The 24,197-nt window shown below is 46.4% G+C and overlaps 1 protein-coding gene across 2 annotated transcripts in view; it reads right to left on the reverse strand.

Annotated features, from left to right (window-relative positions):
- The window catches only part of LOC139422725 (guanine nucleotide exchange factor subunit RIC1-like), a 94,826-nt gene that overhangs the window by 20,779 nt on the left and 49,850 nt on the right, over positions 1 to 24,197 (reverse strand). The window contains exons 1-17 of one of the 2 annotated variants that reach the window (XM_071174033.1): positions 22,670 to 22,803; positions 20,186 to 20,265; positions 18,667 to 18,774; positions 17,692 to 17,834; positions 15,898 to 16,034; positions 15,011 to 15,102; positions 14,292 to 14,380; positions 13,214 to 13,358; positions 11,397 to 11,601; positions 9,549 to 9,761; positions 9,357 to 9,395; positions 8,371 to 8,571; positions 2,238 to 2,398; positions 1,888 to 2,026; positions 1,298 to 1,387; positions 699 to 827; positions 374 to 538 (exon numbers count right to left, since the gene is read on the reverse strand). In XM_071174033.1, the coding sequence (XP_071030134.1) occupies positions 374 to 538; positions 699 to 827; positions 1,298 to 1,387; positions 1,888 to 2,026; positions 2,238 to 2,398; positions 8,371 to 8,571; positions 9,357 to 9,395; positions 9,549 to 9,761; positions 11,397 to 11,601; positions 13,214 to 13,358; positions 14,292 to 14,380; positions 15,011 to 15,102; positions 15,898 to 16,034; positions 17,692 to 17,834; positions 18,667 to 18,704 (1,986 nt within the window). In that variant the 5' untranslated portion in view covers positions 18,705 to 18,774; positions 20,186 to 20,265; positions 22,670 to 22,803. Of the gene's footprint in view, positions 1 to 373; positions 539 to 698; positions 828 to 1,297; positions 1,388 to 1,887; positions 2,027 to 2,237; positions 2,399 to 8,370; positions 8,572 to 9,356; positions 9,396 to 9,548; positions 9,762 to 11,396; positions 11,602 to 13,213; positions 13,359 to 14,291; positions 14,381 to 15,010; positions 15,103 to 15,897; positions 16,035 to 17,691; positions 17,835 to 18,666; positions 18,775 to 20,185; positions 20,266 to 22,669; positions 22,804 to 24,197 lie in introns of those variants that run through there. The other variant, XM_071174032.1, reaches the window with a different exon arrangement.

Consider the following 24,197-nt stretch of genomic DNA (forward strand, 5'->3'; position numbering starts at 1 on the left):
GCTGGCCTGGCTTCTGCCTGTGCACGAGCTGAGCGCCTGCTGCTGACGTCACTCACAATGCACCTTTGCAGCCAGGAACGTGTTGTGACTGTGTGTGTGAGACAGAGAAAATCGTTTTTGTGTCATTTAGAGGGAAAATGCATTTTAGAGTTTGAGTCACTTTTCAAAAGTTGCTAAAAGTTCCAAACACATTTGTAAAAGTAACTAAATTTGTTGCTAGGTGCTGTTTGGAAAAAAAAAAAAAAGTTGCCGGGGAAGTCTGAAAAGTAGCTAAATTTAGCAACAAAATTGCTAAGTTGGCATCACTGCTCATTAGATGCACCCAGCGCCCCAGGGAACGCTCCTACTATAATAATAGAATACTCCTCTCTACCTGCAGGCTGTCATAGACCACAGTCTCGTTGGAAGCTCCCAGAACCAGAGCATCTTCAAACAGCACAGCCAGGGGGTAGATGTTGATGTGGAAGGGCAGCATGATGCGGCGGGACAGGAAGGAGTGGGGCTTACGATGGTCACGAGGGAACAGGGGGAGCCACACCTTCAGATAACAGAACATAAGACAAGGAAACAGGTTTGTCAAATCATTACAGCCAGCAACAGTCACAAAAGACAACATTTAGTTGAGTTAATTTATTTGGCCATTCACAGACAACAACAAGACACACTAATCCACAACAGAAGTAGTAAAAGCAGTATACCTTCATCCCAGCCTCTCCACACGACAGCCACAGAGCCTCCAGTAGGTGGCGCTTCTTCCTGTTACTACGACACGTCGTCCACACATTCTCTACATACTGGGCCAGAACCACTGGGGGACAGAACGGCAGCTGGAGGGAGAGAGAACGTTAAAACACCATAACAACCTCTCTCACACACACACACACTACAATATATAACGTACCCTGTATGATACCAATGAATGAATCAATAATGAAGTGACCGGTTGCTGGGTGTAATGATTCCATTCTAATGTCAGATAAATTATAACACATTGTGATATTGTTGTATGGTGGTATTGAACATGTTGTTTTGTGGTGGAGAGATGTTATATGATGTACTGTTTTATCTTTAGCTCATTCAGTACAAACAGAGTTCACTGTTTTATATGTAATTTGGTGTGTTTGGACCCCAGGAAGAGGAGCAGCTGCCCTGGCAGGAACTAATGGGGATCCATAATCAAATACTAGGGGGAAGGCTTTGGGTCAATTACATTTCAACTCAGGAAGTACACTTGACTGAATTGAAATGGAATTGACCCCAACCCTGCTAGGAGGTAGATAGAGGATGTGACTGGAACCTTCTCCTGTAGCTGGGGTCCAGAACGGTCTCTCTGTAGCATGATGAGCTGGCCTGCCAGGTTCAGTATGATGCTGTCTGCCATACAGGTCTGTCACGGGCACAGAGGGACACACAAACATGAACACATTTACATCTTTTAGCTGTTATCCAGAGCGACTCGGTACATAAACTCAGCAAAAAAAAAGAAACGTCCCTTTTTTAGGACCCTGTCTTTCAAAGATAATTTGTAAAAAGTCCAAATAACTTCACAGATCTTCATTGTAAAGAGTTTAAACACAGTTTCCCATGCTTGTTCAATGAACCATAAACAATTAATGAACATACACCTGTGGAACGGTCGTTAAGACACTAACAGCTTACAGACGGTAGGCAATTACGGTCACAGTTATGAAAACTTAGGACACTAAAGAGGCCTTTCTACTGACTCTGGAAAAACACCAAAAGGAAGATGCTCTGAACGTGATGCCGGTCTCTGGGGGTACGGAGGGAAAGGTGTATTAATTCCTACCCGCTGTAGGGCCCTGATGCCGGTCTCTAGAGGTATGGAGATGAGGTTGTGTGTCTGTGTTTGCGTGTGTGTGTAAGTACCTGCTGTGGGGCTTTGAGCGTGATGCCGGTCTCTGTGCGTACGGAGGTGAGGGTGACCGACACCACCAGGGCCGGATGAGGAATGTAGCGAGACATGGACACCTCCTGAAGCAGCTCAACACTGGCTGATGGATTGGGCCTGCAGAGAGAGACACACACATTCTCTGTATTGGCCAGTTGTATAAAGCTTAACCCCAGTTAAGGCCACAACCAATGTTATGAAACTTCCTTCCTTGTGACATTCAGTACCTGTCCTGTCTGCTAGTAATGTTGTGTGTGAGCGTGAGATAGTTCTTGTTGAGTATGAGTGGGTGTGCGTGCCTGTCCTAAGCATGCGTGTACCACCCTACCCGTCGTGTCTCCTCTCCATGCTGTAGAGGCAGATGGAGCAGTCTGCTCTGAAGAGGATGATCATGTCTCTGAACACGTTGAGCAGCAGAGTGTCAGAGTGCAGCTTGGTGACGGAAGAGAAGGTGTTATCCAGGTTAGACGACCGCAGGTACAGACGCAGCTAGCCAGGGAGACACAACACAACCATTACATCTACTGTATAGATCTACCAACCATGTAGAGACACAGCTAGCCAGGGAGACAACCATTACATCTACTGTATAGATCTACCAACCGTGTAGAGACACAGCTAGCCAGGGAGACAACCATTACATCTACTGTATAGATCTACCAACCGTGTAGAGACACAGCTAGCCAGAAGGACAACCATTACATCTACTGTATAGATCTACCAACCGTGTAGAGACACAGCTAGCCAGGGAGACAACCATTACATCTACTGTATAGATCTACCAACCGTGTAGACACAGCTAGCCAGGAGGACAACCATTACATCTACTGTGTAGATCTACCAACCGTGTAGAGACACAGCTAGCCAGGAGGACAGGAGAAACATTCAATACTGCTGTTCTTCTCGTCTCTCAATCAATCAGTCAATTCAATCAAACAATCATTAACTGAATCCATCAGCTGGGGTAAACCCAGCCCCTCCGCGACCAGCCCCTCCGCACTTCATCCAAACACAATGAGAATAGTGTGTAGTGAACAAAGAGGGGTATTGTGCTGGATTGTCAGTTATGTCGTGTCGTATTGTACCGAGTCGTATTGCACCGTGTCGTATTGCACCGTGTCGTATTGCACCGTGTCGTATTGCACCGTGTCGTATTGCACCGTGTCGACTTGCACCTTGTCGTATTGCACCGTGTCGTATTGCACCGTGTCGTATTGCACCGTGTCGTATTGCACCGTGTCGTATTGCACCGTGTCGTATTGCACCGTGTCGTATTGCACCGTGTCGTATTGCACCGTGTCGTATTGCACCGTGTCGTATTGCACCGTGTCGTATTGCACCGTGTCGTATCGCACCTTGTCGTATTGCACCGTGTCGTATTGCACCGTGTCGTATTGCACCGTGTCGTATTGCACCGTGTCGTATTGCACCGTGTCGTATTGCACCGTGTCGTATTGTATTGTATTGCACCGTGTCGTATTGCACCGTGTCGTATTGCGCCGTGTCGTATTGTATTGTATTGTGTCGTATTGTATTGTGTCGTATTGCGCCGTGTCGTATTGCACCGTGTCGTATTGCGCCGTGTCGTATTGCGCCGTGTCGTATTGCGCCGTGTCGTATTGTATTGTATTGTGTCGTATTGCACCGTGTCGTATTGCACCGTGTCGTATTGTATTGTATTGTGTCGTATTGTATTGTATTGTGTCGTATTGTATTGTATTGTGTCGTATTGTATTGTATTGTGTCGTATTGTATTGTATTGTGTCGTATTGTATTGTATTGTGTCGTATTGTATTGTATTGTGTCGTATTGTATTGTATTGTGTCGTATTGTATTGTATTGCACCGTGTCGTATTGTATTGTGTCGTATTGCACCGTGTCGTATTGTATTGTATTGTGTCGTATTGTATTGTATTGTGTCGTATTGTATTGTATTGTGTCGTATTGTATTGTATTGCACCGTGTCGTATTGTATTGTGTCGTATTGCACCGTGTCGTATTGCGTCGTATTGTATTGTATTGTGTCGTATCGCTCCGTGTCGTATTGTATTGTATTGTATTGTGTCGTATTGCGCCGTGTCGTATTGCACCGTGTCGTATTGCGTCGTATTGTATTGTATTGTGTCGTATTGCACCGTGTCGTATTGCGCCGTGTCGTATTGCGCCGTGTCGTATTGTGCCGTGTCGTATTGTATTGTATTGTGTCGTATTGTATTGTGTCGTATTGCACCGTGTCGTATTGTATTGTATTGTGTCGTATTGTATTGTATTGTGTCGTATTGTATTGTATTGTGTCGTATTGTATTGTATTGTGTCGTATTGTATTGTATTGTGTCGTATTGTATTGTATTGTGTCGTATTGTATTGTATTGTGTCGTATTGTATTGTATTGCACCGTGTCGTATTGTATTGTGTCGTATTGCACCGTGTCGTATTGCGTCGTATTGTATTGTATTGTGTCGTATCGCTCCGTGTCGTATTGTATTGTATTGTATTGTGTCGTATTGCGCCGTGTCGTATTGCACCGTGTCGTATCGCGCCGTGTCGTATTGCGTCGTATTGTATTGTATTGTATTGTATTGCACCGTGTCGTATTGCACCTTGTCGTATTGCACCGTGTCGTATTGCACCGTGCTGTATTGCACCGTGTCGTATTGTATTGTGTTGTATTGCGCCGTGTCGTATTGTATTGTATTGCACCGTGCTGTATTGTATTGCGTCGTATTGTATTGTATTGTATTGTATTGCACCGTGTCGTATTGCACCGTGTCGTATTGCACCGTGTCGTATTGCACCGTGTCGTATTGCACCGTGTCGTATTGCACCGTGTCGTATTGCACCGTGTTGTATTGCACCGTGTCGTATTGCACCGTGTCGTATTGCACCGTGTCGTATTGTATTGTGTTGTATTGTATTGTGTTGTATTGTATTGCACCGTGCTGTATTGTATTGCGTCGTATTGTATTGTATTGTATTGTATTGCACCGTGTCGTATTGCACCGTGTCGTATTGCACCGTGCTGTATTGCACCGTGCTGTATTGCACCGTGTCGTATTGTATTGTGTTGTATTGCGCCGTGTCGTATTGTATTGTATTGCACCGTGCTGTATTGTATTGCGTCGTATTGTATTGTATTGTATTGTATTGCACCGTGTCGTATTGCACCGTGTCGTATTGCACCGTGTCGTATTGCACCGTGTCGTATTGCACCGTGTCGTATTGCACCGTGTCGTATTGCACCGTGTCGTATTGCACCGTGTCGTATTGCACCGTGTCGTATTGTATTGTGTTGTATTGTATTGTGTTGTATTGCACCGTGTCGTATTGCACCGTGTCGTATTGTATTGTGTCGTATTGCACCGTGTCGTATTGCACCGTGTCGTATTGCACCGTGTCGTATTGCACCGTGTCGTATTGCACCGTGTCGTATTGCACCGTGTCGTATTGCACCGTGTCGTATTGTATTGTGTTGTATTGCACCGTGTCGTATTGTATTGTGTTGTATTGCACCGTGTCGTATTGTATTGTGTTGCACCGTGTCGTATTGTATTGTATTGCACCGTGTCGTATTGTATTGTATTGCACCGTGTCGTATTGCGCCGTGTCGTATTGCGCCGTGTCGTATTGTGCCGTGTCGTATTGTATTGTATTGTGTCGTATTGTATTGTATTGCACCGTGTCGTATTGCGCCGTGTCGTATTGCGCCGTGTCGTATTGCGCCGTGTCGTATTGTATTGTATTGTGTCGTATTGTATTGTGTCGTATTGCGCCGTGTCGTATTGCACCGTGTCGTATTGCGCCGTGTCGTATTGCGCCGTGTCGTATTGCGCCGTGTCGTATTGTGCCGTGTCGTATTGTGCCGTGTCGTATTGTATTGTGTCGTATTGCGCCGTGTCGTATTGCACCGTGTCGTATTGCGTCGTATTGTATTGCACCGTGTCGTATTGCGCCGTGTCGTATTGCGCCGTGTCGTATTGTGCCGTGTCGTATTGTATTGTATTGTCGTATTGTATTGTGTCGTATTGCGCCGTGTCGTATTGCTCCGTGTCGTATCGCGTCGTATTGTATTGTATTGTGTCGTATTGCTCCGTGTCGTATCGCGCCGTGTCGTATTGTATTGTATTGTGTCGTATTGCTCCGTGTCGTATCGCGCCGTGTCGTATTGTATTGTATTGTATTGTGTCGTATCGCTCCGTGTCGTATCGCGCCGTGTCGTATTGTATTGTGTCGTATTGCGCCGTGTTGTATTGCACCGTGTCGTATTGCGCCGTGTCGTATTGCGCCGTGTCGTATTGTGCCGTGTCGTATTGTATTGTATTGTGTCGTATTGTATTGTGTCGTATTGCGCCGTGTCGTATTGCACCGTGTCGTATTGTGCCGTGTCGTATTGCGCCGTGTCGTATTGTGCCGTGTCGTATTGTATTGTATTGTATTGTATTGTGTCGTATTGTATTGTGTCGTATTGCACCGTGTCGTATTGCACCGTGTCGTATTGCGCCGTGTCGTATTGCGCCGTGTCGTATTGTGCCGTGTCGTATTGTATTGTATTGTGTCGTATTGCGCCGTGTCGTATTGCACCGTGTCGTATTGCGTCGTATTGTATTGTATTGCACCGTGTCGTATTGTGCCGTGTCGTATTGCACCGTGTCGTATTGCACCGTGTCGTATTGCGCCGTGTCGTATTGCGCCGTGTCGTATTGCGCCGTGTCGTATTGTATTGTATTGTGTCGTATTGTATTGTGTCGTATTGCGCCGTGTCGTATTGTATTGTGTCGTATTGCACCGTGTCGTATTGCACCGTGTCGTATTGCACCGTGTCGTATTGTATTGTGTCGTATTGCACCGTGTCGTATTGCACCGTGTCGTATTGCACCGTGTCGTATTGCGCCGTGTCGTATTGCGCCGTGTCGTATTGTATTGTATTGTGTCGTATTGTATTGTGTCGTATTGCGCCGTGTCGTATTGCACCGTGTCGTATTGCGTCGTATTGTATTGTATTGCACCGTGTCGTATTGTGCCGTGTCGTATTGCACCGTGTCGTATTGTGCCGTATTGTATTGTATTGTGTCGTATTGTATTGTGTCGTATTGCGCCGTGTCGTATTGCACCGTGTCGTATTGCGTCGTATTGTATTGTATTGCACCGTGTCGTATTGTGCCGTGTCGTATTGCACCGTGTCGTATTGCACCGTGTCGTATTGCGCCGTGTCGTATTGCGCCGTGTCGTATTGCGCCGTGTCGTATTGTATTGTATTGTGTCGTATTGCGCCGTGTCGTATTGTGCCGTGTCGTATTGCGCCGTGTCGTATTGCACCGTGTCGTATTGCACCGTGTCGTATTGTGCCGTGTCGTATTGCACCGTGTCGTATTGCGCCGTGTCGTATTGCGCCGTGTCGTATTGCGCCGTGTCGTATTGTGCCGTGTCGTATTGTATTGTATTGTGTCGTATTGTATTGTGTCGTATTGCGCCGTGTCGTATTGTGCCGTGTCGTATTGTGCCGTGTCGTATTGTATTGTGTCGTATTGTATTGTATTGCACCGTGTCGTATTGCGCCGTGTCGTATTGCGTCGTATTGTATTGCACCGTGTCGTATTGCGCCGTGTCGTATTGTATTGTATTGTGTCGTATTGTATTGTATTGTGTCGTATTGCGCCGTGTCGTATTGTATTGTGTCGTATCGCGCCGGGTCGTATTGTATTGTGTCGTATCGCGCCGTGTCGTATTGTATTGTGTCGTATCGCGCCGGGTCGTATTGTATTGTGTCGTATTGCGCCGTGTCGTATTGTATTGTGTCGTATCGTGCCGGGTCGTATTGTATTGTGTCGTATCGCGCCGTGTCGTATTGTATTGTGTCGTATCGCGCCGTGTCGTATTGTATTGCGCCGGGTCGTATTGTATTGTATTGTGTCGTATTGTATTGTGTCGTATTGTATTGTGTCGTATTGTATTGTGTCGTATTGTATTGTGTCGTATCGCGCCGTGTCGTATTGTATTGTATTGTGTCGTATTGTATTGTATTGTGTCGTATTGTATTGTATTGTGTCGTATTGTATTGTATTGTGTCGTATTGCGCCGTGTCGTATTGTATTGTGTCGTATTGCGCCGTGTCGTATTGTATTGTGTCGTATTGCGCCGTGTCGTATTGTATTGTGTCGTATTGTATTGCGCCGGGTCGTATTGTATTGTATTGTGTCGTATTGTATTGTGTTGTATTGTGTCGTATCGCGCCGTGTCGTATCGCGCCGTGTCGTATTGTATTGTGTCGTATCGCTCCGTGTCGTATCGCGCCGTGTCGTATTGTATTGTGTCGTATCGCGCCGTGTCGTATTGTATTGCGCCGGGTCGTATTGCGCCGTGTCGTATCGCGTCGTATTGTGTCATGTCGCGTTGCGTCGGATCGCGTTGCGTTTGGTCGTGTTGTGTTGTATTGTGACGTATTGTATCCTGTCCTGTTGTCTCACCTCTTCTTGCCGGTCGATGAAATTGTAACAGGCAACAACGACAAAGCCGTTCCACCAGACCAGCCCTCCTGTCACGGTCATGTTCTGCTCCTGAGTGATGTTCCCAAACAGCTTCCATTTCCTGGTGGACATGCAGTAATGTGCAAAGCCACGTCTCCCTGCTACAGCTATACACTGGCCTGCTGTGTCTATGGCTGCAAACTAGACACACACAAGGACATCAAAATATCACTTTACCAGGAGCACACCCACCCACCCACAGACCGACAGAAACAGATAGACAGGCAGACAGGACACACAGAAAAGACAGCCAGACACACACAGACACACACACAGACAGAGACACACACACAGACAGACAGAGACACACACACAGACAGACAGAGACACACACACAGACAGACAGAGACACACACACAGACAGAGACACACACACACACAGACAGAGACACACACACAGACAGAGACACACACACAGACAGAGACACACACACAGACAGAGACACACACACACACACACAGACAGAGACACACACAGACAGAGACACACACACACGCACACAGACAGAGACACACACACAGACAGAGACACACACACACACACACAGACAGAGACACACACACACACACACACAGACAGACAGACAGAGACACACACACAGACAGACAGACAGAGACACACACACACACACACACACACACAGACAGACAGAGACACACACACAGACAGAGACACACACACAGACAGAGACACACACACAGACAGAGACACACACACAGACAGAGACACACACAGACAGAGACACACAGACACACACACAGACAGAGAGACACACACACACAGACAGAGAGACACACACACACAGACAGAGAGACACACACACACAGACAGACAGACAGAGACACACACACACACACACAGACAGAGACACACACACACACAGACAGACAGACAGACCGAAACACACCCCCCCCCTCACACTCACCCGTATAGGCCAGTTGCTCTCTAGGTATGTGCTGTGAATCTACAAGAGAGACGGTATTACTGACAGGACAATACAACTCTTCTGCAGCTCATATCAGGGCTAAATCTGAAGGGGATTCTCATGACAGACACTGACAATGTTCAAAAAGGATTAAGCAAGAGATAGAACCTCCATATACAGTTGGCTAGCTACCTGGACCACGTGCCAGTGCTTGTATCCCAGTAAAGTGCTGAGTCCCTGAGAGGTAGAGTTGGGCGAGGGGTGGTGGGTGGGGCTGCCCTCCCCGCCGTGGGGGAGGTTATGGGGGTGGGGGCTCTCTGAGCTGCCGGAGGGGAGCTGGGTGGGGTCACCACAGGTTAGGTAGAGACGGTCCTCCCCGTGAAGTAACACCTGCTCCTGGTTACTCTGGAGACAACAGGTACTCATTATTCCTAATTTAAAGACTAAGCAGAATACATCACTTTTTTCATACACAAACGTATATATAAAGGTGTTTTTACATCAGCCGATGTCACAAAGTGCTGTACAGAAACCCAGCCTAAAACCACAAATACACCATCTGTGTATTCATGTGGACGTGCCTTCAGAAAGTATTCACACCCCTGAACTTTTTACACATTTTGTTGTGATGCAGGCTGAATAAAAAATGGAATAAATTTAGATTTTTTTGGTCACTGGCCTACACACGCGCGCACGCACGCATGCACGCACGCACGCACACACGCACACACACGCACACACGCACACAATGTTAAAGTGGAATTATGTTTTTAGAAATGAAAAATGAAAAGCTGAAATGCCTCGAGTCAATAAGCATTCTAAATAAGTTCAGGAGTAAAAATGTGCTGAACAAGTCACATAATAAGTTGCAGACTCGCACTGCGCAATAAGTGTTTAACATTATTTTGAAACGACTACCCCATCTCTGTACCACACACATACAGATAATTGTAAGGTCCCTCAGTCGAGCAGTGAAATCACCTCTATCCCTTCGAACACGGTGAAGTACATATTTACACTTTGGATGGTACATCAATACACCCAGTTACTACAAAGATACTGGAGCCCTTCCTAACTTAGTTGCCGGAGAGGAAAGAAACAGCTCAGGGAATTCACCATGAGGCCAATGGTGTTTTTAAAACAGTTACAGAGTTTAATGGCTGTGATAAGAGATAACTGAGGATGGATCAACAACATTGTAGTTACTCCACAATACTTCAAAAAAATGTGGCAAATAAATCGAATTTTTTGTCCTGAATAGAAAAGTGTTAAATCCAACATAACACATCACTGAGTAACAATTTTCCAAGCATGATAGTGGCTGCATCACATCATGGATGAGCTCATCATCAGCAAGGACTGGGGATTTTGTTCAGGATAAAAATATACTGAATGGAGATCAGCACAGGCAAAATCCTAGAGGAAAACCTGGTTCACTCCACCTTCCACCAGACACTGAGATTAATTCACCTTTTCAGAAAGACACAACCTAAAATCAACGCCAACTCTACTCTGCTTACCAAGACAACATTGAATGTTCCTGAGTGGCTACAGTTTTGACTTAAAATCGGCTTGGAAATCTATGGCATTACTTGAAAATGGCTGTCTAGCAATGATCAAAACCCAATTTGACAGAGCTTGGAATATTTTTGAAAGAATAAAATGGGCAAATAGTGTACAATCTAGGTGTGTAAAGCTCTTCAAGAGTTATCAGGAAGACTCACAGCTGTAATCTCTAACATGTATTAACTCAAGGGGTTGAATACTTATATGATTTATTTGTTTTCTATTCATTGTAAAATATATATATATATATATAGATATTTATTTATTTATTTATTTATATACATATTTTTCTTCCACTTTGACAGTAAAGTATTTTGTGTAGATAGTTAACAATTAAATACATCCATTTTAATCCTTGATTGTAACAACGCCATTTGGAAAAAGTCCAGGGGTGTGACTACTTTCTGAGGCACTGTAAGTGGGTGACAGGGTGTGTGTGTGTGCATGCATATAATGCCATGTCCATAACATCACCGTGCAGGGGTTGACCGTGAGGGCGCTCTTGATGAAGTTGAACTGCAGTATGCCAGCCTGCTGGGTCTGGGGAGGAGCCTCCTCCATGTTCTCTACCAGCTCCGTCTCCTCTCTGCTGGTGATGACCCACAGGTGGTAGCCCTCTGCTCCCCAGCACATTGAGCTGATATTTATAGGGTCCTTTTTAGTGCCGTCTGACCGATACCTGGAGAGAGATAGGAGGGCAGAATAATATGCCAAAAAGCACCCTATATGAAGTCAATGAAAGAGCGCCATCTTCAGTCTGTACCGAGGTGTACAGGTCTTGTTTTTATTGTATGGAAGGTTTACATCTACAGTACATTAAGAAGTATTCAGACCCCTTCAGTTTTTCCACATTTTGTTACGTTACAGCCATATTCTAAAATTGATTAAATTGCCCCCCCCCCCCCCCCCAATCATTCTATTACACAACCCCAAAGTACAAACAAGTTTACATTTTTTTTTGCAAATGTATCAAATGTAAATATGATATTTCTGTTTTATTTAAGTATTCAGACCCTTTACTCAAAACTTTGTTCAAGCACCTTTGGGTACATTTGAGTCTTATTGGGTATGAAGCTACAAGCTTGGCACACATGTATTTGGGGAGTTTCTCCCATTCTTCTCTGCAGATCCTCAAGCTCTGTCAGTTTGTCCTGTTGGAAGATGAACCTTCGCCCCAGTCCGAGGTCCTGAGTGTTCTGGAGCAGGTTTTCATCAAGGATCACTCTGTCCTTTGCTCAGTTGATCTTTCCCTTGATTCTGACTAGTCTCCCAGTTCCTGCCGCTGAAAAACATCCGCACAGCATAATGCTACCACCACCATGCTTCACCGTAGGGATGGTATTGGCCAGGTGATGAGCGGTGCCTGGCTTCCTCCAGACGTGATGCTTGGCATTCAGGTCAAAGAGTGCAATCTTGGTTTCATCAGACCAGAGAATCCTGGTTCTCATGGTCTGAGAATCTTTAGGTGACTTTTACTGAGGAGTGGCTTCTGTCTGGCCACTACCATAAAGGCCTGATTGGTGTAGTGCTGTAGAGATGGGAGAACTTTCCAGAAGGACAACCATCTCCACAGAGGAACTCTTTAGCTCTGTCAGAGTGACCATCTGGTTCTTGGTCACCTCCCTGACCAAGGCCCTTCTCCCCCGATTGCTCAGTTTGGCCAGGTGGCCAGCTCTAGGAGGAGTCTTGGTGTTTCCAAACTTCTTCCATTTAACAATGATGGAGGCCACTGTTCTTGGGGACTTTCAATGCTGCAGAAATGTTTTGGTAACCTTCCTCAGATGTGTGCCTCGGTTTTTGCTCTGACACTATCAACTGTGGGACCTTACATAGACAGGTGTGTGCCTTTCCAAATCATGTCCAATCAATTGAATTTACCTCAGGTGGACTCCAATCAAGTTGTAGAAACATCAAGGATGATCAACGGAAACAGGATGCACCTGAGCTCAATTTAGAGTCTCTTCACAAAGAGTCTGAATACTTATGTAAATCGGTTTTTATTTTTAATACATTTGCAAAAAAACTTTTTGCTTTGTCATTATGGGGTATTGTGTGGAGATTGATTATGTTTAATCCATTTTAGAATAAGGTTGTAATTTAACAAAATGTGAAAAAGGTGAAGGGGTCTGAATACTTTCTGAATGCACTGTGTACATCTGCTTTCTACATTAACAAAGCTTTTATATATATGTGGGAGAAAAATTCCCTTTCGAAGGCAAATAAAGTTGTCTATATCCATCTAGAACTGTGCAGCTGACTGAACTGCAGAGGTAATTGTGATCATCACTCACGCAAAGTCCTCCCCCAGGGTACAGATGAGGTGGGCTCCGAACACACTCCACAGAGACAGTCCCCCGCACTCCCAGGTCACCATGGCAACACTGTAGTCGGGGGACCAGCGGATCAGCTTCACCGCGCCTGTCTTGTTACACACGTCTGAGGAGGAGGAGGAAGAGGAAGAAGAGGAGGAGGAAGAGGAAGAGGAGGAGGAACGGACGACAGGTCAGACAATAATATTTTCTGTAACATGGAGGGTTTGTTAAATATCCATAACAATCCTTTTGAACTGTTCCTGGATCTATTGTCATGTTTTTTCCAGTCGAACTTTCCAGCAACAGTTCTAGACAGCATGAAAGAGGGATGAGACTACACGGCTTGTTTCACCACTTGTTGACAGAGATAGGTTGCAGGATCTCCCATGATGAAAACAGAGCTCAGGTTTATGATAGGTCAATAGGATTTCACACTGTACTCTCATTTTATACCATTCACTTCCACGAGGGGGCAGACACATACCATAACATGTAATCAACGGATTCTGTCTCATACATAGCCTGTGTTGAGGGGAACTAAACACCACCTGCACTTGCCAGTCGAAACCAAAACATAACCACTATTTACTTGAAAAACAATGTGAGACTAGAGAGTAGTAGTTTGTATAAAAGGTACATGTGTCAGGTGGTACCAGGGTAGATGTGTTTCGGGGGTTGTATGTACCGGGGTAGTGTGTTTAGGGGGTTGTACGTACCGGGGTAGTGTATTTAGGGGGTTGTACGTACCGGGGTAGTGTGTTTAGGGGGTTGTACGTACCGGGGTAGTGTATTTAGGGGGTTGTACGTACCGGGGTAGTGTATTTAGGGGGTTGTACGTACCGGGGTAGTGTGTTTAGGGGGTTGTACGTACCGGGGTAGTGTATTTAGGGGGTTGTACGTACCGGGGTAGTGTGTTTAGGGGGATGTACGTACCGGGGTAGTGTGTTTAGGGGGTTGTACGTACCCAGGTAGTGTGTTTAGGGGGTTGTACGTACCGGGGTAGTGTGTTTAGGGGGTTGTACGTACCGGGGTAGTGTGTTTAGGGGGTTGTACGTACCGGGGTAGTGTTTAGGAGTGAGCTCCAGCTTGTGGGAGAGCTGCATGGACCCTGTAGTGGTATCGATACTGTACACTAACACTGAGCCACTGGAACACAGACAGAAACACGGTCAGTGGATTCAATACATCATTCAATTCAATTAGCCTACATTTCCTGACTGACAAACAACTGCTGAAATAAGGCAACGTGAGGATTCAATAAATATTTAGATGAAAGGTTGGAGATTCAAATCACTGCCATCTACTGTCTGTCACTCAGGCCATCTACTGTCTGTCACTCAGGTTCTCTTGGTCTCCTGCTGACCTCAGCAATACTCTGTAGCAGCACACGCATCCTGCTGACAGTATCACCACAGGCCTCTATAAACCCTTCCTATCTGCATTAGTGGAATGTTAATTACACAATCAAGAGATCCAGAGTCACACTGTTCAGCCAGCCAGCCAGCCAGTCAACCAGCCAGCCAGTCAGTCAACCAGCCAGCCAGTCAATCAGCCAACCAGCCAGTCAGTCAACCAGCCAGACAGCCAACCAGCCAGCCAGTCAATCAGCCAACCAGCCAGTCAGTCAACCAGCCAGACAGCCAACCAGCCAGCCAGGTGTCAATGTGTGAGAGATTAAAAATAGTCCAGACAGTCCTGCCAAGCTGGCAGATTGTACAATCCTTGAGGACCTCTTGTCAAGCACACACCAATCACACAAAAGATACACACACGTACCTGGCACAGCCAAAGGTCACCAGTCTGTACTTATTGTTGACAGCCACACACGTGCCGTCTGTTACATCTGCTGCCCAGACGCCCTGCAGCTGCTGTAAAAGAGGACAGTCAGATCACCGCTTTTCCACTGACACCTCTGCCTTTCACTTTCTTTCTCACACACAGCACATCACCTCACACATCACATCACACAGCACATCACACAGCACCTCACACAGCACCTCACACATCACCTCACACATCACCTCACACATCACATCACATCACACATCACATCACATCACACAGCACCTCACACAGCACCTCACACATCACCTCACACATCACCTCACACATCACCTCACACATCACATCACCTCACACATCACATCACCTCACACAGCACCTCACACATCACCTCACACAGCACATCACACATCACCTCACACATCACATCACACAGCACCTCACACATCACAGCACATCACACATCACCTCACACATCACATCACACAGCACCTCACCTCACACAGCACCTCACACATCACATCACACAGCACCTCACACATCACATCACCTCACACAGCACCTCACACATCACCTCACACATCACATCACACAGCACCTCACACATCACATCACACAGCACCTCACATCACACAGCACCTCACATCACACAGCACCTCACACATCACAGCACATCACACATCACCTCACACATCACATCACCTCACACAGCACCTCACACATCACATCACCTCACACAGCACCTCACACAGCACCTCACACAGCACACCACACAGCAGTTATGCTTCATTGTTTAACATGATTCACAAAACTCTGCTGTATTGTGTGTGCACTACAGCAAAGCGCACACACACACACACACACACACACACACTTCTTACATCTGCAGTGATCCTGTTGGCTAGAGGAGTGATGAACCCCAGCCTGCCATCATCAAGCACCACAGCAAAGCCATCCAGTGTCACACAGTAGGTCATGTCTCTGATGTACACCCCCTTCAGGTCCAGACACAGACCACCTGCAGAGACACACAAACAAACCCAGACTTAGAACACACAAACCACAACGAGGGGGTCTGACAGTGTCTAAACCACAACGAGGGGGTCTGACAGTGTCTAAACCACAACGAGGGGGTCTGACAGTGTCTAAACCACAACGAGGGGGTCTGACAGTGTCTAAACCACAACGAGTGGGTCTGACAGTGTCTAAACCACACCGAGGGGGTCTGACAGTGCCTAAACCACACCGAGGGGGTCTGACAGTGTCTAAACCACACCGAGGGGGTCTGACAGTGTCTAAACCACACCAAGGGGGTCTGACAGTGTCTAAACCACACCGAGGGGGTCTGACAGTGTCTAAAGCACAACGAGGGGGTCTGACAGTGTCTAAAGCACAACGAGGGGGTCTGACAGTGCCTAAAGCACAACGAGGGGGTCTGACAGTGCCTAAACCACAACGAGGGGTCTGACAGTGCCTAAACCACAACGAGGGGTCTGACAGTGTCTAAACCACAGCGAGGGGGTCTGACAGTGTCTAAACCACAACGAGGGGGTCTGACAGTGTCTAAACCACAGCGAGGGGGTCTGACAGTGTCTAAACCACAACGAGGGGGTCTGACAGTGTCTAAACCACAGCGAGGGGGTCTGACAGTGTCTAAACCACAACGAGGGGGTCTGACAGTGTCTAAACCACAACGAGGGGGTCTGACAGTGTCTAAACCACAACAAGGGGGTCTGACAGTGTCTAAACCACAACGAGGGGGTCTGACAGTGTCTAAACCACAACGAGGGGGTCTGACAGTGCCTTAACCACAACGAGGGGGTCTGACAGTGCCTAAAGCACAACGAGGGGGTCTGACAGTGCCTAAACCACAACGAGGGGGTCTGACAGTGCCTAAACCACAGCGAGGGGGTCTGACAGTGCCTAAACCACAGCGAGGGGGTCTGACAGTGTCTAAACCACAGCGAGGGGGTCTGACAGTGTCTAAACCACAGCGAGGGGGTCTGACAGTGTCTAAACCACAGCGAGGGGGTCTGACAGTGTCTAAACCACAGCGAGGGGGTCTGACAGTGTCTAAACCACAGCGAGGGGGTCTGACAGTGTCTAAACCACAGCGAGGGGGTCTGACAGTGTCTAAACCACAGCGAGGGGGTCTGACAGTGTCTAAACCACAGCGAGGGGGTCTGACAGTGTCTAAACCACAGCGAGGGGGTCTGACAGTGTCTAAACCACAGCGAGGGGGTCTGACACTGCCTAAACCACAGCGAGGGGGTCTGACAGTGCCTAAACCACAACGAGGGGGTCTGACAGTGCCTAAACCACAACGAGGGGGTCTGACAGTGTCTAAACCACCACGAGGGGGGCTGTATCTAAAACACATGGATAGATGGATGTAGGTCCAGATCATTATGTAAACATGGCTGGATATGGTGGAGCTTACAGGGACTGGTAGGGCTAAGGGCAGACTGTAGGTGAGGTGGGGAGAGGATGGTTTAGTGATTCGGACTGACCACTTGCAGACTGTAGGTGGGATGGGAAGAGGATGGAATAGTGGTTAGGACTGACCTCTGGCAGACTGTAGGTGGGGTGAGGAGAGGATGGTATAGTGATTGGGACTGACCTCTGGCAGACTGTAGGTGGGGTGGGGAGAGGATGGTATAGTGATTGGGACTGACCTCTGGCAGACTGTAGGTCCAGGGAGAAAGGGACACTACAGAGACTGATGGCCTTCCTGCCGTTGCTGACTCCATCCCAGTGGAGGACGTGGAGGTAGCCATCAGCAGTAGACACCAATAGATCCTCCTGAAGAGACTGCATGCTGAAGGGACAGAAAAGAGGACAAAGAGAAAGAGGGAGAAACAAAGCGGCCAATAAATTAGGACGGAGAGGGTGACAATAAATGAGTAGAAAATAAAGAGAGTTTTGTGACAAAGTTTAAGAAGAACGGATAAAAGGAGGAGGATGAAAATATATATGTTTTAAAAGAGTGAGAATGAAGAGAGAGAGAGAGAGGAGTGTTCCTCCTGGGGAGCTGCAGAGGGACCAGGATGGAATGTACAGTGTACTCAGATGGTGTGTGAGTACTGAGGAGTACCCTGTAGCCCAGTCTCAGTAATCTGAATGTGGTCTGGCCAGAACACTTCATCTCTCCAGAGGAGAATAGGCCAGAAATACTGGAGAATAAGGCTTTTGAATCCAACAGGACAATAAAACTGGGGCTTAGCTTCTCTCCTCAATTCACCCCAGGCAAGCAGCCCGGAAGTCAGGCTACTGGAAGGACACACACACAGGAAAAGCGAGGAAGAATAGAACCTTAAAATGTCCTACTGTAGTCCACAGGGACTAGACGAGGAATGTGCAAAGCCGAACCCACGTTGTTATATAATTTGCAAAAGACACAAATTGGTTTGGGAAGAAGAGTAGGAAATCTATTCAGCACAGAAATGTACACAGTGGCTAACTAGACTTATAATGGCCAACAACTACACCAGTGTTAACTTTCAAACTAAACACACTTCAGTGTCCAGTTGGTGTTTGAGTGTGAGTTGTGTGTAGATGTGTATGTGCACGCATTTATGTGTGTAGGTAGGTGTGTATGTATGTATGTGTGTGTGAGTATGTATGTGAGACAGCGAGAGAGCGACAGGTACCTGGTAATGGGAGCCTCCAGGTCTATGGGTCTCTTCATCTCCAGGCTGAGAGCGGGGGCACACTGCTCCTCTTTATAACCTGGGGTGACCTTAACACCACGACTCCCTCTGTAAACACACACACAATGAGGACGTGTATGTGGCAGAAGTAAGGAGGGCACATAGGGTTCATGGATCTGATTTATACAATTCACTCTACCTTATCAAGTCTAAAATCAACAGGGGGAAAAGGCTGGGTTAGTCAAACAATAGCACTACAGGATCTAGGCACGAACGAGGCCAAACCGCAGCAGGCACAGTGATGCCTGTGTTAAGTACATCTGCCTCCTTCCTCATCAAGTCCAGACTTGGTCCAGATTCCCTGACAATGCTTTGATGTGGTGACTGGTAGCACAGAATGGAACAGAGGTTTTGTGAGGGGGAGTAGGTGGGTCTGTGTGTGTGTACAGGCATGTCCTCATTGGAACTCTCTCACACACACACACACACACACAATCTTTCATAAAGGCTGAGTGGCGCTGTTCTGCTGGTATCACCCTGATCAGCCTGAGGGAGTTAAACCTCCCTCCACAGTTAAACCTCCCTCCACAGTTAAACCTCCCTCCACAGTTAAACCTCCCTCCACAGTTAAACCTCCTCTGTATGGCTTGTTTGGCCGAAATCTCAGCTACTTTATAAATACTCTACTGTACTTCATGGCTTCATAAATACTCTACTGTACTTCATGGCTGTATTGGTTTATGTGCATGTGATATAGTGGTCTAGGTCTGATATGAACCACATATACAGGCTAACTGAAGGCCTATGGGCAAAAGAAGACCAGAGTCTCAGAGGCTTAGAGAAGCCCTTTGGTTCTGTGACTGCAGAACTGAAAATGACTGCATGTAAGGTAACACACCTCGCATCCAGCTGTTGATGCGAAATGGGCTTCATAAATAAATGTGATTCATTGGCTGGGCTCGCTGTGGAGATCTGAGTTCTGTCAGAGAGCAGAGAGCTGGCCGGAAGAAAAGCCTCTCTTCCACTGTGTAGACACACGCACCCAAACATCCATTCACCCACGCAGCCCTGCTATAACAGTGGGAGGGCCCAGCCCAAGACTGGCGAGGAACACACTGTGCTGTACAGTCAGTCATCCACAGCATTCACTGTTCATGGAATTAGTCCAGACATTTGCCAAGGCCTTCAACATGCAATGATGTCCTAAACTACAGTACAACCTATCCCTCAGGCCTCCTGACTGGTACACTAATTATCATAGCATGTAGACAGGAGCTACAGTGAGGTTTGTCTATGCTGTGAGTGAATGAATGAATACAACCACCTTTGCAGTTCAACAACTGACATCTATGAGTGAGCATTGTAGAACTTCATTATTTTAACATCTAGTCCCTGCCTCCCACAGCAGGTTCCTGGCCTGCTGCAGTTGACCTTGGTTATTCTATTTTGAACTTCAACCTTTGACCCTGAAGAAAGCGAGTGGGTGGAGAGGACAATAAATACATATTTATGTACTCACTTGGAATAGACGGGTTCATAAAGATACTTGTCCTCTCCTCCTCCCACTACGTCAAACAGGAGGATGTAGCCATTGGCAGCCTGCAGAGAGATAGAGAGAGAGAGAGAGGGAGAGAAACAGAGAGTGGAAGAGTGAGAAACAGTGAGAGAGAGAGGGGAGAGGAGAGAGAGAGAGCGGGGAGAGAAGAAAAGAGAGAGAGAGGAAGGAAGAGAAGAGAGAGAGAGAGGAAGAGAGAGGAAGAGAGAAGAGAACAGAAGAGAGAGAGAGGGGGGGAGAGAAAGGGGGAGATAAAGAGTGAGAAATAGAGCGAGAGCAACAGAGCGAGAGAGGGGGGGGGGGGGAACATTCATGAGTATGTTGTAACCTTGGTCATGCTTGAGGTACTCTGATCTATCAAAGAGAGACTGGTTGGTGTTCCTACATCCAGCATGCTCTATACAGAGGACCCCTCTCTCCTTCCTCAGCCACTACCATTCAGACATGTCACTGTCAACAGTTAGGAGAGGCTCCTGTTGCACTATGGAACAATCCTTGGATAGCTTTTCAGAATTCACAGATATTGAACATTTGAACATCTTGGCCATGTTCTGTTATAATCTCCACCCACCACAGCCAGAAGAGGACTGGCCACCCCTCATAGCCTGGTTCCTCTCTAGGTTTCTTCCTAGGTTTTAGCCTTTCTAGGGAGTTTTTCCTAGCCACCGTGCTTCTACACCTGCATTGCTTGCTGTTTGGGGTTTTAGGCTGCGTTTCTGTACAGCACTTTGAGATATCAGCTGATGTACGAAGGGATTTATAAATAATTTTGATTGACTGACTGACTGACTGACTGACTGACTGACTATGTGTGCAATAATAGTGTTTAGAATGATATTTGAATGACTACCTCATTGGTGTACCTCACAGATAATTGTATGTGTAAGGTACCCCAGTCGAGCAGTGAATTTCAAACACTGATTCAAACAAAAGACCAGGGAAGTTTTCCAATGCCTCACAAAGAAGGACTCCTATTGGTAGATGGGTCAATAGAAGACAATAATACATTGAATAATACATTTTACAGAATTACGTTTTTTTTTTAAAGAATAAATTGCCAAATATTGCATAATCCAGAAGTGGAATGCTCTTAAGACCCCCAGAAAGACTCGCTGCCAAAGGTGATTCTAACATGTATTAACTCAGGGGAGAATGCTTGGAACAAAAAAAATCTAGATAGTGTTTCATTAACATTTTTTCCCCCACTTTGACATGAGAATTGTGTGTAGATCACTGACACACACACACAAAATGAAAAGTGGAAAAAGTCAAGGGGTGTGAATTCTTTCTGAAGGCACTGGGCTTTGGTCAAAAGTAGTGTACTGAGTAGGGAATAGGATGCTATTTGAGATTCAGACAAAGTGCAGCCAGTCCACAAACTGACCACGGTAACCTCAAGTAACCTCTGACATTTCTACAGCGTGGTAACCAAGGCAGCACCATGGGACTGATAAAATACAATGGAGAGAGAAATTGGACTAATTCAAGAGGCTGGAATTCAGGATCAGGATAGAGCCACAAGTAATGAAGACCATAAAATCCCATTGCCAGGGAAAAGGTCTGCAAAGCCAAACTCAGTGTCTCCCCCAAATGGCACCCTACTCCCTATAAAGTACACTGCTCTTGTCAATAGTAGTGCACTACGTAGGGGGAATAAGGTGCCATTTGGGACAGCCTGGGTTCTGCTAAAGTAATTTAGGCTGGAGTAGCAGACAGGCTCTAGGACTACTCTTAAAAATATAAACAACATTTCTATTCAGCTCTCATATCAGAGACAGTAAGGTGGTCGGTCATTCAATATGTCAACTTCTGCAACTGTTGTTAATGACTGAATAGTTCCAGCTATTCATGATCTGAATCAATGAGCCGATGTCCAGGGTATACACAGTGCATTAGGCAAGTATTCAACCCCTTCCCTTTTTCCACAATTTGTTACGTTACAGCCTTATTCTAAAAAGGATTAAATAACCCCCCCCCTCCTCAATCTACACACAATACCCCATAATGACAGAGCGAAAACAGGTTTATGGGATTTTAAAACATGTATTAAAAATAAAAAACAGACTTGAAATTCAAATCAAATCAAATGTATTTATATAGCCCTTCGTACATCAGCTGATATCTCAAAGTGCTGTACAGAAACCCAGCCTAAAACCCCAAACAGCAAGCAATGCAGGTGTAGAAGCACGGTGGCTAGGAAAAACTCCCTGGAAAGGCCAAAACCTAGCAAGAAACCTAGAGAGGAACCAGGCTATGTGGGGTGGCCAGTCCTCTTCTGGCTGTGCCGGGTGGAGATTATAACAGAACATGGCCAAGACCATATCAAAAAGGTATTGAGCTCAGGCGCATCCTGTTTCCATTGCTCATCCTTGAGATGTTCCTACAACTGGATTGGAGTCCACCTGTGGTAAATTCAATTAATTGGACATGATTTAGAAAGGGACACACCTTTCTATATACGGTCCCACAGTTGATAGTGCATGTCAGAGGAAAAACCAAGCCCTGAGGCCGAAGGAATTGTCCTTAGAGCGCCGAGACAGGATTGTGTCAAGGAACAGATCTGGGGAAGGGGAGCAAAACATTTTTGCAGCTTTGAAGCTCCCCAAGAACACAGTAGCCTCCATCAATGTTACATGGGAGTTTGGAACCACGAAGACGCTTCCTAGAGCTGGCCGCTCGGCAAAACCGAGTAATCAGGGTTGAAGGGCCTTGTTCAGGGAGGTGACCAAGAACTCAACGGTCACTCTCTCTGACAGAGCTCCAGAGTTCCTCTGTGGAGATAGGAGAACCTTCCAGAAGGACAACCATCTCTGCAGCAATCCACCAATCAGGCCTTTATGGTAGAGTGGCCAGACAAAAAAACACTCCTCAGTAAAAGGCACATGACAGCCCGCTTGGAGTTTGCCAAAAGGCACCTAAAGGATTCTCTGGTCTGATGAATCCAATATTTTTAACTCTTTGTGTGTTCTTTGTGTGTCACATCTGAAAGAAACCTAGCACCATCCCTACAGTGAAGCATGGTGGTGGCAGCATCATGCTTTGGGGATGTTTTTCAGCGGCACGGACAGGGAGACTCGTCAGGATCAAGGATCAAAGATCAACCAAGCAAAGTACAGAGAAATACTTTGCTTTGACATTATGAGGTACTGTTGATAAGGGGGAAAAAATTGGCCCAGCGTCGTCCGGGTTAGGGTTTGGCCGGGGTAGGCCGTCATTGTAAATAAGAATTTGTTCTTAACTGACTTGCCTAGTTAAATAAAAATCTAGCTTGGTCCCAGATGCATTTGTGCTGTTTTGCCAACTTCTATGCCAAATAGTCCTTGGAGAGACAGTTGGCAAGACAGCACAGACCTGGGACCAGGCTAGGGGATATCCAAGAAAGTATAACCCAAAGAGTGACAGAAGTCTAACTCAAAACCTTTACAATGACATAGCTATCTCCATGGAGACATCGGGAGAGTAAAACTCAGGAAGTTTGCTAAACATGACATTTCAGTCAAAACCTGGTTGGATTTAGTGACAAAAACAAAACAGAGACAACGCCCGGATTAAAGAAAACCAAGAAAAATATTTGAAGAATAAGTGTCAAAGGAAAAAGAACATTCAACAGAAAACCCGGAGGCCATGCAGCTTTGAACAATAGTCAGTATGTGGCGGAAACCAAGCCAAGCAATAAGAGAGAGATTGAAAATAGAGTCTGGTGTGACCATTGCTGGCAGGGCAGAGGGTGGAAAAGGGCAAGTGAGAACTAGAGAAAGGAGACATTTTTTTGGTCCGTCTGCACCACCCTCTGTAGGGCCTTCCGGTCGACATACCAGACTGTTATACAACCAGTCAGGATCCGCTCTTGGCTGCAGCTGTAAAAGTTCCTGAGGATCTGAGGGGCCAAATCGTTTCAGTGATGTAGAGGCAGAGGAACTTGAAGCTTTTGACTCTCTCCAGTATGCCCCCCCCCTTTCCTGTAGTGCACGATCAG

This window comes from Oncorhynchus clarkii, chromosome 12 (assembly GCF_045791955.1).
Source record: "Oncorhynchus clarkii lewisi isolate Uvic-CL-2024 chromosome 12, UVic_Ocla_1.0, whole genome shotgun sequence".
NCBI classification, from domain to species: domain Eukaryota; kingdom Metazoa; phylum Chordata; class Actinopteri; order Salmoniformes; family Salmonidae; genus Oncorhynchus; species Oncorhynchus clarkii.